The 18,709-nt window shown below is 45.6% G+C and overlaps 1 protein-coding gene across 1 annotated transcript in view; it reads right to left on the minus strand.

Moving 5' to 3' along the window:
- Positions 1 to 18,709, minus strand: part of ftcd (formimidoyltransferase cyclodeaminase) — a 91,957-nt gene that overhangs the window by 12,250 nt on the left and 60,998 nt on the right. Inside the window, exons 9-12 of the mRNA XM_038786525.1 lie at positions 16,200 to 16,261; positions 5,492 to 5,621; positions 4,854 to 5,015; positions 1,110 to 1,153 (exon numbers count right to left, since the gene is read on the minus strand). Of these exons, the coding sequence (XP_038642453.1) occupies positions 1,110 to 1,153; positions 4,854 to 5,015; positions 5,492 to 5,621; positions 16,200 to 16,261 (398 nt within the window). The remainder of the gene's footprint in view (positions 1 to 1,109; positions 1,154 to 4,853; positions 5,016 to 5,491; positions 5,622 to 16,199; positions 16,262 to 18,709) is intronic.

The following is an 18,709-nucleotide window of genomic DNA, read 5'->3' on the forward strand; positions in this document are numbered from 1 at the left end:
GAACTGACTAACAGGTTCACTGTTAATAAACCAGTCACTAACTGGTTGTTTGGTCTTTGATCGATATCCGGTAAAGCCTTGAGGTATCATATGATACCTGACGACTCTGAAAAGCACTATTAGCATTAATAACTGCCATATCTAGTTAATTTGGCAACATTATTGGCGACGCTGGTGGGATAGTATTCCATTAAAAAGAGCAACACTATACTGCTGATGATTAGAAACAAAAAGAATACTGCTCTTTACTTCCTAAGTACTGGCATATTGGTTTATACTCCAAGTATTGTGCTGTATTCCATTGGTAAATAAAACTCTCTGGTAACCAGCATTTTGATTAACCAGCACCGCCCATTCCCCATGCATGGTGGATAATAAAAATTTCACTGTGTAAATTCTAGTGAGCATAAGTGAACTACATCACTACATCTACTCATACATAGGGACCTGTCCTCTGCAGGTCAAAGGAACATGTTCAGGCATTGCTCTTTTTCTGAATTAAACAAAAATGTGGAGGAAAATAGTTCCTTGGGTAATTATCCATGGTAACACCTTGACCAATCAAAGCTGACTTGCCAGCTAGGCAGCTATCATGTAGTATAAATTGTTGCTGCCTTTGAAATTTGGCCTTTTTATATCTGTCCTGGTGAGTGCAAAATGAAAAGCTTTAACAGCATGTCTCTGTATTCAACAATACTCAAGTTGTGTATTACATTTTACCATGCTAAATGTCCCATATAAATGCAAGTTGTTGTTATTGTTGTTACTTTAAGAACCGGAGCTGCTATTGAAGCCCCACTTTCCCTAAGCTTTTTATAATTCAGGACATACTGGAGAGATACCCAGAACAGCCTCCTTCCTATGTGTTGCAAGTATAAGGCCATCTCCAGGCTTGACTGTACTCTGTATGCACTTTGCACTCTGTACTCCACAGGATTAGGGAACTCATGCAGGCAACTCCCTTCCCCCAAACATCATGGCAATGAACAACTTAAAAGGAAGGTGGTATTTTCCCAGGCACAATGTGAACCGTGTCAGGAGTAAGAAAGAGTGAATGCAGAGAAGGGGACTCTGTCAGAATGGTTGGAAATCTCACGAACGTGGCATACCTTTCCCTCTCTGCTGATGTTGATTTGGGCATCTTGAGGGCAGCCTGAAGAAAAGGTTGAAAGATCACAAACTCAGTTTATCATTGCACCACATTCCTCTCAATGGACACACACATTGAGGAATAAGGGGGGTGGGGGAGAACAACATAGGTCTAGGGATAATGCAAAGCCAACCCTTTGTTGTACAGATAAAGTTCCCAACATTTTTAAAGGATCAAAAAACATTGAAAAGCTCAAGCAAGCAGAGCATCTTCAACAAACACTGTCCCTTAGAGCAACACTGTGGCACATTGGTTAGCACTGCTGCCTCACAGCACCAGGGACCCAAGTTCAATGCCAGCCTTGGGTGACTGTGTGGTGTTTGCAGGTTCTCCCCGTGTCTGCGTGGGTTTCCTCCGGGTGATCTGGTTTACATTGTGTACTTTGTTTTGCCCTATTGTCATGAGAATGTCACTTTAAAAAATGTTTGGCTGCTCATGTTACTGCAGTGAAGTCAGAATGTGGGTGGAGCTGAGCTCTGGCTCTATTTTTAGTTTCACTTTGAGAAAAGCTTGGGTGTCGCTGTGTCTTTTTGGTTTCATTTTCAGTGTTGGAGCTGAAGCCAGACAAAGCAGCTGTACTGCTGTTCTCTCTGCCATGAAAAGACTATCTCTTGATCATTTGGTGAATTCAGAATTATAAACGTTCTCAGTAGTGAATGTAAACCTGATGTGCTTCTGTTAAAAGGTGTTTCTTTTGTCTTCTGGATATTGTCTGGGAAGTTATTAAGGATTACTTAGTGTTGTATTCTTTGGGAGTTGTATTCGAATTGATGGTTGCTAAGATGTTCACTGTATTTTCTAAAAAGGTCAACTTGAGTTCATAGAGTAAACATTGTTTTGCTTTAAAAAATACTTTTCCATTTCTGCTGAACCACACCTGTAGAGTGTGCCGTGTGCTCCCCATACCACAATCTATTAAAAATTGTGGGTCAGGTGATCTCCATGATACACTGGGGTTCTCTAAACCTTGGCCCATAACACTATTATGTATTTTCTTTTCATGTACTAAATGATATTCTTGAGGTGCTCAGAGAAAAATATTTTTCACTGTACCTCGGTACACATGACAATAAATAAATCCAATCTTTAAAAATACATAGGATTTACAGCATGGACATAGAACAACTGGTCTTCACCAGGGTTAATTGATCCAATCCACCCAGCATAACCTTCTATTCCTTTCTCCTTTGCATGTTTATTTAGTTTACTCTAATGCCTTTATGCAATTTGCCTCAAGTAGTCCACATGGCATCTAGTTTTACATCCTTACTTCTCTAAGAGTAAAGAAGTTTTTTTTTTAATTTAGAGAACCCAATTATTTTTTTCCAATTAAGGCAAAATAGTGTGGCCAATCCACCTAATCTGCACATCTTTGGGTTGTGGGGGTGAAACCCACGCAGACACTAGGAGAATGTGCAAACTCCACACGAACAGTGACCCAGAGCCAGGATCGAACCCGGGTCCTCGGCGCCGTAGGCAGCAGTGCTAACCACTCCAACACTGTGCCGCCTTGAGTAAAGAAGTTTTCTATTAGATTTACAAGTGACTATCACACTGACAGTTTCTAGTTTTAAATTCCCAACAATTGGAAACATTTTCTTACTCTATGTTTATCCTATTAAAAACATCCGTAATTTTACAGTCTGCTATCAGGTTAACCTTCGCTTTCCTAAGCCTTTCATTGCTGTATAAAAGCCCGAGAAGCTAAATCCAAAACATGTTCAATTTGACAAGAAGAGTAAAGGCCACGGCACGGATTACAGTTCCAAGGTCCCAAACAGGATGACCATTCTAGCCAGTCCCAGTCCTGGCCGGCTTTTATAGGATGATTTCCACAAGCCCCGGCTGATGAGCCACCACTCACTAGCAGGGGTGAACGTATTCCATGAATCCCACAGGGAAATCAATTGGGGTGGGCCTGTGGATCTTGTGAGGTTGCAGCTTGCAACAAGCAACGAGGAAGGCAAGTAGTATGTTGGCTTTCATTATCATGAGATTGGAGTACAGGAATAAAGATGTCTTGCTGCAATTTTATAGCATCTTGGCCAGACGGCAACTGGAGTGTGTGCACAATTTTGGTCTCCTTATCTAAGGACGGATAGAATCATCATAGAAAGAGTGGAACAGAGGTTGACCAGATTAATGCCTGACATGGCGGGATTGTTTTATGAAAAGAGATTGAGGAAACTGAGCCTATATTCTCTAAAGTTTAGAAGAATGGGAAGAGATTTAATTGAAACTTAGAAAATTCTTATGGGAGTGACAGTGTCGATGTGGATAAGATGATTTCCCCCTGGCTGGCGAGTCTATAATCAGGGGCAGAGTCTCAGAATAAGGGGCAGGGCCTTTAAGACCAAGATGATTTCTTCCCTCAGAAAGGGGACCTGTGGAAGCTCCATCGTTGAGCATGCTCAAGACAGAAATCGATGGATTACTGGATACTAATGACATCAGGGGATATGGAGAGAGTGTGGGAAAGTTACATTGAGGTAGAAGATCAATCATGATCTAATTGAATGGTGGAACAGGCTAGATGGGCAGAATGGCCTACTCCTGTTTTGATGTTGCTATGTTGAATTGTACTCTCTCAGTTTGAGTATTATTCTTGCCAATTTGATTTGGCTGGCAACTCGGGAACCTCAGAAGATGGGCCAAAGATAATTTTAAAAAACATTTAAATGATCTTGATAGAGGGGGAATACGCCGTGGATTGGATTGTACCGAGGTACAGTGAAAAGTATGTTTCTGCATGTAGCTCAAACAGATCATTTAGTACATGAAAAGAAAATATATAAAAGGGCAACACAAGGTACACAATGTAAATACATAGCATGGAACTCAGGCCTGCCATTTGTTTCAACTAAGTGCCGCAAAGGGCAGCACGGTGGTGCAGTGGTTAGCACTGCAGTCTCACGGCGCCGAGGTCCCAGGTTCGATCCTGGCTCTGGGTCACTGTCCGTGTGGAGTTTGCACATTCTCCCCATGTTTCTGTGGGTTTCGCCCCCACAACCCAAAGATGTGCAGGGTAGGTGGATTGAACACACTAAATTGCCCCTTAAATTGGAAAAAATGAATTGGGTACTCTAAATTTATAAAAAATCCAACAAAGTGCCGTACAATATGGCAGAAAAAGCCATTATTGCCATCGGCGGACTCAATGCTACTTTTCCTGCCTGACATTGGACTTTGCCGATATCAGAGATGATCCTGTCCTATGTTAGCTCTTTGCAGAACAATCCAATCAGTTCCTTTACCACAATCTATCTCCACAGTTCTGCAAGTGTCTTCACTTCCACCACCCTTGTAGACAGTGAACTTTAGGCCATTACCACTCACTGCGTTAAAAAGTTCTTCCCCACATCCTCCCTCCATCTTGTACCCAAAACCTTAAATCTGTGTCTCCCAATCATCTTTGAACCATCTGCTAATGGGCACAGCCTGTCTTTGTCAACCTGTCATAATTTTGTTTACCTCTAACTAATCTCTCTCAATCACCTTTGCTTCAAGATCAACAACACCAGTTTCTCCAACCTAACCTTGCTAAAAATCCCTCGTCCTTAGAACCATTCTGGTAAATCTCCCCTGCACCCTCTCAAGGGCCTTCATATCCTTCTCAATGTGTAGAGACCAGAACCGGATTTAATATTCCAATTGTGGCCTAACCAGAATAAATGTCTTTATCAATTATTCATATGTCACTCACCATGTAGCTGTTGAATGCATTGGAGTCATCATCCACCATTGTGATAAGGTCTTTCATTGTCTCATGGAATGGAGTGATCAGTCTCCTCATTTGACCATCCAGATGATCAAACTGTCGCTTCCCATAGGTCATTAGTCCAACCATTGACCCCAAGGCTGCACCCTAGCAAATTAATACAGATTAAGCAAGCAATACAATCACAGAAACTTATTGGAGTGGGATGGCACAGTTAGCACTGCTGCCTCACAGCGCCAGGGACCTGGGTTCCAGTCCGGCCTTGGGCGACTGTCTATGTGAAGTTTACATGTTCCCCCCTGTCTGCGTGGTTTTTCCCCGGATGCTTCGGTTTCTTCCCACAGTCCAAAGGTGTGCAGGTTAGGTGGATTGGCCATGCTAAATTTTCCCTTAGTGTCCAAAGATGTGCAGGTTAGATGGGGTTACGGGAATAGGGCGGGGAAGTAGGCCTAGGTAGAGTGCCCTTTTGGAGGGTCGGTGCAGACTCAATGGGCCAAATGGCCTCCTTCTCCCTGTAGGAATTCTATGGTTCTATGGAGAGAAGACAGAACACAACCCAGCACCAGTCAATCAAATTGGATTGTGGGTATTTCTAGGTATATCTGAAACCTTAATGTACAAACCATGGCAGCCACGGCTGCACTGACAGATCCTCCCCCGGGGGCTGCAGATCGTGCTCCAACACTTCGAATAAACTCTCGCAAAGGCATAGAAATCAGGCAGTTCCCCTCTTTCTCATCCTGCACCATGTGTCTGATAAAATAAAGACACCATACATGTAACAACCTTCCTAAAAACATTGGTAAAACCCATGTATGTCATATATTTTAGGTCTTCCGACATAGTATAACAAAATAGATAAAATATATAGCTGATTGAAGAAAACTTGCCTAATTCTGGAGTTGCAATAATTTTGGTCTCATTCAGAAATAACCACCGGGTGTACAATACATTAATGCTATTTGTGTTAGTCCAGACATTCATATCAGCTGCATTGATCATCCTGGTGTATTATTTCTAAAGATTACTGAAACAAATGACATCATGTTGGTCAAATAGTCAATTTATTACAGAATCAATGGAAGTGATAAAGGATGGAGTAAGCTCATTGTTGGCAAGATCTCAGAATGCTCAGGCTCAACACATGTTAGTCTCCATTCATCACTGACATTCTTTTCCAAAATTTGTTCTACTTTGTGACAGAGCTGCAAAGTGTCAAATTGGTGGCAAAGAAAAGATGAACAGCCAAGCAACATAAGGAATACAGGGCGGGATTCTCCCAGCTCTGGGCCAGGCCGGAGAATCCCCGCGAGCGGGCCACGCCGCCCCGACACAGAGCGGAGAATCGGCGCCATTGGTGCCGGCGTGGTTGGCGCGGCGCCAGTCGCGGACCGCTTTCCATGGCCGGCCCGCCGATTCTCCGGCCCGGATGGGCCAAGTGGCCGTAAGAAAACAGCCGAGTCCTGCCGGCGGCATTCTAACCTGCTCTGAGCTGGCAAGACCTTGGCGTTGAAGGATCGGGTGGCGGCCTGCGGAGGGAGGGGGGTCTGACCCCGGTGGGGTGGGGGGGGGGGGGGGGTGCCTCCGATGTGGCCTGGCCCACGATCGGGGCCCACCGATCAGCAGCCCGGCCTCTGTGGCTGTGGGCCTCCTTTCCTACGCGCCAGCCCCTGTAGTCTTGCGCCATGTTGCATCAGGGCCGGCGCGTTGAAGGAGGCCACTGCGCATGCGCGGATCCTACAGCGCACAGTTCGCCCCGGGATCGGCAGCTGGAGTGGCGCAAACCACTCCAGCGCCATGCTGGCCCCTGTAGGGGCCAGAATTAGTCCTGGCAGCGGCCCGATTGTACGATGGCGTTTACGACGGCGTGGATGCTCTGCCGCGGGATTGGAGAATCTTGCCCACAATGTGACACTTCTGAGGATGGATAAGGGTAGCTCACCCGCATAAAGGACTGTCAGGGAATGTTTTCTGAATATAAACAGAGAACCCTGTTGTGCTCTGGTGCTACAGCAGGATGTTCATTCCCATTTTCATTCATTGAACCGGCTGAGACGTTGATGTGATCGTAAGAATGACTCCTGCCATTACGATAAGGTGAAGCTATACGCATTGCACTTGATTGCAGGTTATATGGACTTTGGATTAATAAATGTATACATGTGTGGAGATTTCGTGAACACACTGACGAAACACACCCACATCCCAAAGGATAACAAATTAATGTAGATAAGTGCAACTTAATACTTAGTGGAACAGGAAACAAGAAAACACAAAATGAAGTAAATTTAATTACCAAAGCTCAAAAAGCATTTGGGGATGATGTCTTCATGATAACGACTTTCCCTAACTCTGCAAGTTCACCAATCCCATCATCTCTCCTGCTGTCCCTCAGATGCTCCCGCCTTAAAGTCTCAAGGTTTTGCGTTCAAGTCCTGCACCAGGTCTTGAGTACAGAAATCTAGGCTGACCCTCCAGTGTTGCTACACTGTTGTGCAATAGAGAGTGTGCTGCATTGCTGGAGATACAGGCACTCAGATGAGATATTAAAGAAAGACTCTGTCCAACCTCAGGTGGACCGTGAACAATCCCAGGGCACAATTTTGGAGGAAGGGCAGAGGAGCTATCCCGGTTATCCTGGCCAACAATCAAGTTCACAAGAAAAACAGATCAGCTGGTTGATATTACAATGCAGTTAGGGGAGTTTGTTGTGAGAAAATTAGCTGCCACTTTTTCTACGTTGTCACAGGGACAACACTTCTAAAATTTTCATTGGCTGTGAAGTGCTTTGGGACGTCTGCTGCTCATGGAAAGGACTCTATAAATTCCAGTCTTTCTTTCCTTACAAGTCTGGCCTTTTGTGAACCCTCCTCTCATTTGCCTCCACCATTGACACCTGTCTTTTCAGACATTTAAATCCCATGTTCTGGAATGTCCTCCCTAAATCCATCCACCTACCAAATTCCCTCTCTAGGCTCCCTCTTTGACCAAGTGTTTGATCCAGATTGCTCCATTTTTGTCTTGGCGTCCATTTTTGTCTGATTACTGCACCCTGGGGCATCTTGATCCATTGTTTTGGTTCTGTTAACAATACTATATAAATGTAAGTTGTTGATATTATTGTTGTTTGTTGACCACCCATTAAAAGTCAATATGAAGTATCAACAAAATACTGGTATTCATCTCCAAAATCACTGAAGTTGAAATGATTATTGTAGCCTTATACAAATATCTGGTTGGAGGACATTTGTACTTTTTTGTGCAATATTGCTCACTATGGCCTCAAGAAGAAGCACAATTTGGAAAAGAGTAATAAGAATGATTCTTGGAGGATTAGGGGCTTTAGAAATATACAATGATCGGGGAATCACGTTATGTGAGTGCGGGGGTGTCTGCGTTTTTGCGAACACTGGTGCTACACATCTTTTAATCCTGATGCACAACCCATAATTATTTGATCAGGGTGTGTCTGATCTGTGCTATGATCCTGGAAGATCCTAGCTAGATTTTGGCGACGGGGAGTCAAGTTAAGTCAAAAGAAGTCTTGTTTGATTGAGGCAATCCGTGGCTGCTGGGGTGGGGCCCAGTTCACAGTGGCACTTTCGCTGGTGAGCGGGCCCAGACTTCGCCGATGCCATTGGCATCGAGATGATGGTTGCCATTGTGAATGAAGTTGTGAACAACATTCTCGGCTGGAGCACCCGCAGGAAACACACGCAGTCACGGGGAGAACGTGCAGACTCCGCACCGACAGTGACCCAAGCTGGGAATTTAACCTACGAAGCAGCAGTGCTAACCACTGTGCTGCCATGCCACCAAACAGAATCCTGTCAGTGGATAAAGCAATCTCCTCAGTCAGGGCTCAGCACGGTAAGTCGAACATCCTGGAGAGGCAGTGTCCTGTTTTTGATGAGGTTATGCTGTTCTGTTCCTGGTGTCCATTTTGCAAATGTGAATGTTGCGACACCTCGTTTAATGTTTAGTGGCTATTCTTGGTGTTCTGCTCTCTCTGGGGTTTCCTTTCATTACCTGGGAAGGAGAGGTGTTTGATACAGGCTCTGATTGTTACATTTAATTTTAGTGGGTTCCCATTATCGAGTCGGCAGGCAGGGGAGAGGGGGAGGGTGCTGGAAGAGTTCTATCCTGTAATGACTTAGACCAGGCCTTTGAGATTGGCTAATTGGAATACGGGTTCCCTGATTAGTGGGCCAATCAGGGAACCTTTTCTTTGTGTATAACAGGGATCCCGAAACACCCTGTTGATGGGTGTCTTGACAATTCTTCTTGTCGGTGGGGTTTTCTTGGTGGAAGATGGTTTAAGTTTTTTGTGATGTCGAAGGCCTGGTCGCCTCCGGGCTCTGATTTGGCTGGAGAGGAAGGAGGTCAGTTGTGTTGTGAGACTTGGTTTGGTGTAAGAATCCTTGGCTTATTGGCTCCTGTACATGAGAGTGTACACTGCCAGGCCACGTCTTGTAGCGATGGCAGTATCCAGTTGTTCCCCTTCGCATGGGGCATCTTTTCATTGTCCGGAAGTCTTGGGAGGCTGAGTTAGGTTTTGATTGTGTATCTTTTTATTTTTTTGTCTTATGGAGGGTGCGCTCCATAGGGCCTGTGGCCATATCCTGGTATCCTGAGATGCCCTGCACTTTGTGCTGCCTTTGTATCCTGTAGTTTGGGTGAAGGGAGATGCTGACAAGTCCCACGACGAGAACCACGAGTCCAGGAGCAGATATGGGGGTCATGTTAATTAATCACAATAAGATTTTGTATGATAATGTACGCAGTGAGCTGGTACCCACAGACCTAATTTTTGAATTTATATGGTGTATGGTATCCTAAAGCAGTATAAGGACAATTTTACAAATATGTCCAGTAAAAGCTGACAAGGCACTATTGCAGCAGTCAGCATAATGGTCCAGCAATATCCTTCCAGTTTAATTGGTTCTCAATTACTTTATCAGCTTGTTCTTGAGACAAGTATTCAGGATAAAGGTTAACAACATGTTTTCTTAATTCAATCTAAGGACCTGAGACATCCATTGGGCCTAGCACCAAGTAGGGAAGTTGGGGAGAAAGCCATAGAAAGATGAAGGGCAGATAAGAAGTAGATAACTTTCATTCTGCTTGGGTGCACACACAATGTGTTTAACATAAAGTTTGAACCATAATGCTCAAATTTAAACAATGGGCAAAATTCTCACCGATGACCGCTGGTAGCAGGGTTCCTGATGCGGTGGAGAATTGGGTGTAAGGGGGGGGGGGAGGGGGGGGGGGGGGGAGGGGGGGGGGGGGGGGGGGGAGGGGGGGGGGGGGGAAAGTGAGATCGGTGCCAATGTTGCCCCCCTCCCCCCCCCCCCCCCCCGCTGCCAGCATGATCGAGGTTCATGCCTGCCCACCAGCAGGAGGCTGCAAATGGGTCTTAATGATCTAATTGCATCCACTTCGTGGGCCAGGCACCATTCTCCAGGCCTGCATGATTCTCCAGTCCTTGGCTGGGAATCACGTGGGTAGGATTTACTACCGGTATTTCCCAGCATGGCCCTGACGTGATGGACCTCACGGTGAGCCAAGAGGGTAACCCCTAAAGGGAGTTGCCCACTGAAGTTCATCCATGAGCCACCCTCACCCCCACAATGCTAGACCACCCCACACTCCCCCAGAGACCCCCTAAATAAAGAGAGACCCCTAGAGACCTCTGAACAAAGAGAATCCCGTTGAGACCCCTAAATAGGGGGATCCACCAGTGACCCCTAAATAGGGAAACCACCTAAAGAGGCCCCCTAAATAGGAAGACACCCTACAGAGATCCCCTGAAGAAAGGGACCCCCAAAAATTCCCTAAATAAAGTGACCCCCCACCCAGAGAGCCCCCAGAAAAGAAACCCCCATCTGGAGCTAGAGACCAGTCCAGACAGAGGCAGTGAAAACACCCACTGTTGTAACAAACACCTGGGTATAGGCCTGCTGGCTCAGACACAGGAAGCACTACATGTCAATTACTGGAAAGAGAAAACAGTGACCTGTGTATAAACCCTTCAGATCATTGAGCTGCAAGTCGATCATTGAGCTGCAAGTCATTCATTCATTTCCCTTCGTGGGATCTGATTGACAGCTTCCACACACACACACACACACACACAGCCGTGAGCCTTGCGTCTTACAAATGTAGACGGTGGAGTTTAATTCAGTCGTCTCGCTCTTGGAATAGGAACAGGAGAGCATTTTGGCAGCTTTCTTTACAATTAAGCAGGCCTCTTCAAGATCCATTCTGCTCACCCCGTACAAGGAAAGGGCGAGAAAAGATGTCCTAAAAATAGTCTGTTCCATCCCCAATCTGGCTGGAAAGCCGCATGCAGCAGGCTCACCTACCTGCGGTCAGAAAATCAAAGTAAAACAGAATTTCGGAACTTGGAATGTATGAACCCTCGTGGATAATGAGCAAAATAATCGACTGAAACAGAGAACTGTCCTTGTTGTCCATGAACGCAGACACTTCAACATTGACATAGCTCCCCTGTAAGAGACCCGAAGAGCAGGTAAAGAGCAGCTGAGGGAAGATGGCAGTGGTTACACCTTCTTCCGGAGAGGGGAACCCGAGGATCAGCCCAGGACACATGGAATTGGTTTCACCATCAAGAACAAACTTGTCAATCAACTCTCGGAGCTCCCCATCAGCACCAACGTATGCCTCATGGCCCTCCGTCTACAACCTGCCAAGAACCAACAGGTAATGATCATCAGTGCTTACGCCCCAACCCTTGATGCCAATGATGAGCCCAAAGAAGACTTCTGCTCCACTTTGGACGCCATACTCTCCAACTTTCCGATGGAAGATAAGATCATCCTCCTTGGGGACTTCAATACCAGGGTTGGAAAGCACTCCCAACTCTGGAAAGGAACCAGCGGAAAGGAAGGGGTTTGGATGTGCAACTCCAACTGGGTCCTCCTGCTCACCAAATGTGCGGAACACCAGTTTGTCATCACTAAAACGCTGTTCTGCCAAAAAGACAAGTTCAAGACATTCTGGAGAGATCCACAATCAAAGCATTGGCACATGATCGACTTCCCCATTGTCTGATCCCAAGACCAAAAGAGATCATTACCAAATCGATGACCAGTACAGATGACTGCTGGACAAACCACCAGCTCATTCACTACTCTATGACCATCAAACTACACCAGTAGCAAGGAAGATGATGGAACAGCTCAGAAAAAAGATCAACGTTGAGTGGCTTCAAGAAGCAAGCATGCAAGTGAACTTTCAACAATGTCTTCTTCAAAGTGTTCATTCCATTGGAACGGAGGAAAATTGGAAAGTGCAGAAGATATTCATCATCTCATGCTGTGAAGAAACCATCGGTTACAAGGCCGGGAAACACCAAGACTGGTTCGACGAAAATGACGCCATCCAAGACCTCATCAACAAAAAGAGGAAACTCTCTGCGAAACGACATCACCAGCAAGGCAAAGGGGAGAGCTCATCAATGAGCCAAGGTGGGGGGACAAAAAAGAATGAGGAGAATCAAGAATCAATGGTGAACTGAGAAAACGAAGCAGCTGCAACTCCTCACTGACAAGCATGACACCCGGGACTTCTTCAGTGCCACCTAGGCAATATATGGACCCAGTAGCCTAGGCCTCAAACAAGTGCGAAGTAAGAACGGAACCCTCATGATAGTCAGAGGAAACATCAGTCTTCGATGGAGAGAATACTTTAAAAATCTCCTGAATCGTGATACAATCATAGATGAGGGTGTATTGAAATCTCCCAACTCCCCATCAAAGATAATCTTGGGCTCCCACCAAGCGTGGACGAAGTCAAAGCCACCATTAAACACATGAAGAATGAAAAAGCTGCAGGAGTGGATGGGATTCCAGAGGTGATTTTCAAACTTGGAGAAGAAGAGATCACCCGTCATCTCCGTCAGCTGTTGCTGAATTTCTGGGACAGAGAAGGAATTCCAGCTGACCCCAGGGACGTCATCATCGCCACTATCTTCAAATAAGGAGGCAAAGCGGACGTTGGGAACTACCGAGTGATATGTTGGGCACTCTGGATCCGTGAAGCAGACATAGGCCACCAACACTGAAGATGGTTCAACACTATTTTATTAACTCTTTTAAAATGCTAGACATACTATTACTGTGGGTTTACACTATGCCAGATTAACTAGAGACCTGTGCCTGTCCGAACCAGTTGAATCACTCAGCACGTGGTGAGAGTCTGTACTGTAACTGATAAGCTCTTGTGCTTCTGAGAGGCAGCATCCTGAATGAGCGGGAAAAGTGATGCCCTCTGTCTTTATAGTGAGTGTGTTCTAACTGGTGATTGGCTGCGGTGTTTATGCATGTTGATTGGTCCTACTGTATGTCCATCAGTGTGTGTCTGCACCATGATATACTGGTGTATATTATGACATTGAGGAACCACCCTACTCTCCATCAACAAAAAAATCATCACCCAAATCTTCGTTAGCTGCCTTCTCCCAGTCTCTGGAGAAATACTTCCGGAAAGCCAGTGTCGTTTCTGACAAAACAAAGGAACAGCAGACTTGATTTTCACTGCTCGAAAACCTCAAAAGAAATGCCAGGAGCAACATAAACCACTCTACATTACCTTCATCGATCAGACCAAGGCTTTTACTCAGTCAATCGGGAAGTACTATGGAAGACTCTGTCAACGGCTGGCTGACCATAGAAGTTCATCAACATCCTCTGTCCTCTGACTCCTCCATGATAAGATGTCAGTGACAGTCCTCATTGACAGAAATAAGACAGAAACTTTCAAGGTCAAGACAGAAGTCAAGCAGGGATGTGTCATCGCCCTTTCTCCATCTTCATCACCACCATCCTTCACCTTGTCAAGAACAAGCTTGCCAGTGGAGTGGACATTGTCTGCAGGATGGATGAAAAACCTTTCAACGTCAACTGGATCTCCACTCTATCATGGAAGTGAACCTTTGAGAAATGTTTTTGTCTTATCACATGGCTTCAGCGATGCCATTGTGTGGGTGAAGCTGGGCTGTGGCTCTGTGAGTTTTTACTTTCGCTTTGCATTTGGACTAGTTTGAACTGCACAGGTTTAAAGAAGTATCTCTCTATCTTCATTTTAAAAGCTGCTTCCAGACTACTTGATAACTTAAAAGAGATAATTGTTTTCTGGAAGAAATTCAAACTTGCTGTTTGAGAAGGGGAACAGTGCATCACTAACAAGTCTTATACCAGTAAGAACGCCGTGTGCTGGGCCAACCCTTTGAAAAGGGGTTTCTGGTTTTACTTGGATTTTGTTATTGAATTGGAACAGTTAAGGGGAAATTCATTAAGGTGATACATAGATTATGGTAGCTGTGTGTGGTCTTTATGTTTGTAGTTGATAAAAATTCTTACTGTGTGTGTTTATACAAATGTTAACTAAATTTGTAGATCAAAGCTTGTTTTTTTGATTAGAAGGGCCTAAGAAGTCTGTTGAATAACACCTGAAAGACAGGCTCTTTTGCTCATCGTAGCCAAATTCAACATAAAGGTTGTAGGTCAGGTAGACTCCATAATATACTTTGGAGTTGTTAAACCCTGGTCATTAACAACTCTCTTAGAAGAGAATCTTCAAGCCATGCTTGACACCTTCTTGGATGCATACCAAAGAATCGGTCTCAGCTTTAACCACAAGAAGACTGAAGTCCTTTACCAACCCACCATGGCAAGATCAACGGAGAAATCCAACCAAACATGGAACTTTTCCCCTCCCTGGTAAGCTACCTCTCATCTAAGGCTGGCATTATTGCACAGATTGTATCCAATCCACGAGCACCTCCTTTAGATATAATAATCTTTAATAATAATCTTTATTGTCACAAGTAGGCTTATATTAATACTGCAATGAAGTTACTGTGAAAAGCCCCTAGTCGCCACACTCCGGTGCCTGTTCGGGTACACAGAGGGAGAATTCAGAATGCCCAATTCACCTAACAAGCACGTCTTTCGGGACTTATGGGAGGAAACCGGAGCACCCGGAGGAAACCCACGCAGACACGGGGAGAACGTGCAGACTCCGCACAGACAGTGACCCAAGCCGGGAATAGAACCTGGGACCCTGGCGCTGTGAAGCAAAAGTGCTACCCACTGTGTTACTGTGCCACCCTCCAATGAGAGTCTTTGATGACTGCAACATCCACACTGATACCAAGATCCTCGTGTACAAGGTAGTTGCCCTCCCAACTCTTCTATATGCTAAGGATATCAGAGTCCCGTCTACCAAAGCAAATCTTATTTGTCCAGTTCAATGAAGACTTCCAAACAAGAGGAGGACAAAGGAAGTGCTTCGAAGATGCCCTGAAGGTTTACCTCAAGAAGTGTAACATAGATGTCAATGCCTGGGAGGCCCTTGCTCAGAAGAGACCCATTTGGAGGAACCTCATGATTGAAGGGTCACAATAGTTTGAGGACACCTGAAAACAAGAGGAGGCCCAGAAAAGAATCTGAGAAAGGAATGCCAGTGGTCTAGACTCTAAGGACCGATCCCACCTCTCGGAAACATCTGCCAAATGTGCGGTCAAAGATACGGCTCTAGAATCGGGCTCATCAGCCATGCAAGGACCCACAGAATCTATGCTCAGTAACACAGAGATTTTTAGGTGGACAATCATACTTGTTAGCAAGTGATTGCTGAAGAAGAGAAAATTAAGCAAAGGACAGAAACATCATCCTCACTTCAACCTGACCCCAAAAATACCCAAGATCCTTCCCATCAGCCCTTGACTGAAGGCTTCCCCTCCCACCCAGCCCGGATCACAGGCTTTGCCTCCAAATTCCCAGCACCAACTGTCTATTTCACCCTCCCAAATTGCCAGGGACTATCCACCAGGATCCTCATGTGGCTATTGGTGTTCCTTCAGCCTACAGGCTGGGTAATCCATTTAGCCACTGCCCAGGCAGAGATTGCCTTTTAATCTCTTATTGAGATCCTGCTTAACACTGACTTCTGCATCCACGGCCTCACCTTATCTGCACTGTTTATGGCCAAGGTATTGGCAAGAAGTTTTATTATCCCTCCTCAGACTTTGATTGAATTTTCAGGTGCCTCAGGACGGAGCCACTACCTTAAGTGTCAAAGCAAATTAAATCCAATGGCTGGAACCCCCTCAGCGTCCACTGTTTTAACATTGATGGAGTGGGAGCGGTTCTGAAGAAACTCCTAACCATGGTATTTGCTCTAAAACCATTGCTTGTGTCACTTCAAAAGTCACCGTCGTACAACAATGTCAGTATTCTTTTGAAATAGCAATTTTAGCAACACTAAGAAATCCTTACTAAGAGGTGCTCGACCATCACTTACTCAATTATTCTTTCTTTAGCATTAAAAGGAGCGAGAGAATCCAGTCCCAGGCGGCTTATAACCTGCAGTCAAGTGGATAGAGTAGCACGATTAGGAACATAGAAATAAAGGAACAGGAGCAGACCATTCAGCCCCTCAAATCTTTTTGGCTATTTAAATAGATCAAAGCTGACCTCCATCTTAACTTTATTGAACCACCACGGTTCCATAATGTTTAACATTTTTGCCTAATGAAAATTAAAGAAGGAAGTGACATTTCAGAATAACAAGGTATGAAAAACATAAGCATGTTAAATTAATGCTCACTGATTACCTACGCAGCTGGTTCTGTAGAATGGAGCTAGCTTACATATACCGAATATGGTCCAGGAAAGGTATTATCTGCATTTGTGAACACTGCAGCTTAATTCTTGCTCTTTAAGTTAGGGAGTTGCGTCAGTATCAGAGCTAAGAATATTACACACTAACTGGATAAGCTTTTTTATACAAGTCTTTAGTTTATTTTGTTTATTCGGAGGATGATTTCTCCGGGAGGTGCAGCCAGAGCAAAGTCCAAGGTGGGGTTGGAGGAGAGGGATTAGGAAAGTGACTGAGAATTCTATACCTGGAATAACATAAAGATGTTTCTGCAGAGCCACGGATGTGAATCCAGGAAGCTTTGTTACCTCCCTGGTACCAGGGTAAAAGATATCACTGAGTGGATGCTGTGCATTCTGAGAATGGAGAGTAGACAGTCAGAGGCCATGGCCCATAACAGTACCAATGACATAGGTAGAAAGAGGGATGAGATCCTGCAGGCAGATTTTAGGGAGTTAGGAAAGGGATTGTAAGCAGGATCTCAAAAGTAGCAATTCCGATATCACCAGTGTCACATGTCAGTGATCATGGAAATAGGAGGGCAGAGACGATGAATGCATGGCTGGAGAGATGGCGAAGGAGTGAGAACTTTAGATTATTTGGACGTTGGGGCCAGTTCTGGTCAAGGTGCGACCTGTACAGACAACGCAGGTTGCACCTCAGCAAAGTTGAAACACCTCAACAACACTTGGTGAAGTGGTATGCTGGTGCTGTTTGGAAGGATTTAAAACTAACTTAGCAGGGCGATAGGAGTCACAATGTAGAATTAGGAAGGCTAAACAATGCGCATAAAGGATTTGGAGAGACAAACAGCACAGGAGTAATAAGTTGCTGGATGGGGTCAGACTAAGAGGACTTACAGTAGGATCCTTCTAAGGTTAACAATGCATATACAGGGCAGCACAACGACGATTGGTTAGCATTGCTGCCTCATGGCACTGAGATCCCAGGTTCAATCCCGGTTCTGGGTCACTGTCCGTGTGGAGTTTGCACATTCCCCCCGTGTCTGCGTGAGTTTCGCCCCCACAACCCAAAGATGTGTCGGCTAGGTGGATTGGCCACGCTAAATTGCCCCTTAATTAGAAAAATGAATTGGGTACTCTAAATTTAAAACAAATAAAACAATGCATATACAGAATGTATACAGCATGGTATCCAAGGCTGGTGAATTGCAAGCACATATAGCGGCATGGGAATATGATGTTTCAGTGATAACAGAAAGGGACAGAACTGAAAGTTCTTGCACACAAGGTGTTCAGAAAAGAAAGTTGATGGGCACGTGCAGTGGCAGTATTGATTATGGAGAATATTGCAATGCTGGGGAAGAAAAGATGTCTGCAGCAGCCAAGGACAGAATCTATTGTTTTAGAGTTTTTTACAAAACCTGTGAGGTACCTTTGCACTTGTATACCAATGTGAAAGATATAAGGGGACACATTTACAGGGAAATTATGGAGAGTTGCATGGACTATACAGTAATGATAATGGGGAACATTAATTGTGAATTGAGGGAGTAATAGTGGCAGGAGAAGAGCTTGTGAATTGTTTAAAGGAGAATTTTTTAGAGCAGAACATTTCTATCTAATCGGGGAAAGAGGTTGGGCGTAGTGTTTCACTCCGGCGTCGGAGTCCGCTCCTCGCCCCCTATTCTCTCTTCCCCCCCCCCCCCTCCCACCGGGGGGGATAGGAGCGGCGGCGCGTGAATTTCGGGTGCCGGGCCTTGACGCTTGCGTCAAAGCGGCGCGCCGGGAATGACGCGGCCGGCGGCGCCTAAGTGACGTCAGCCACACATGCGCTGTTGCCGTCTTCCCCTCCACTGCCCCGCAAGACATGACGGCTTGATCTTGCGGGGAGGCGGAGGGAAAAGAGTGCGTCTTTTAGAGACGCCGGCCCGACGATCGGTGGGCACCGATCGCGGGCCAGACACCTCCTGAGCACGCCCGTGGTGCTCGATCCTCCCTCTGCCCCCCACAGGCCACACACACAGAGGTCACGCGCTGTTCACGCCAGCAGCGACCAGGTGTGCTTGGCGCCGGCGAGAACCGGTCGGGTTCGGCAGGCCGCTCGGCCCATCCGGGCCGGAGAATCAGCGGTCGCCGTGAGGAACGGCGATTCTCCGAGCAGCCTGTCGAAAAACGCGACACGCAATTTTG

The sequence above is a fragment of the Scyliorhinus canicula genome, chromosome 2 (genome assembly GCF_902713615.1).
Source record: "Scyliorhinus canicula chromosome 2, sScyCan1.1, whole genome shotgun sequence".
NCBI lineage: Eukaryota > Metazoa > Chordata > Chondrichthyes > Carcharhiniformes > Scyliorhinidae > Scyliorhinus > Scyliorhinus canicula.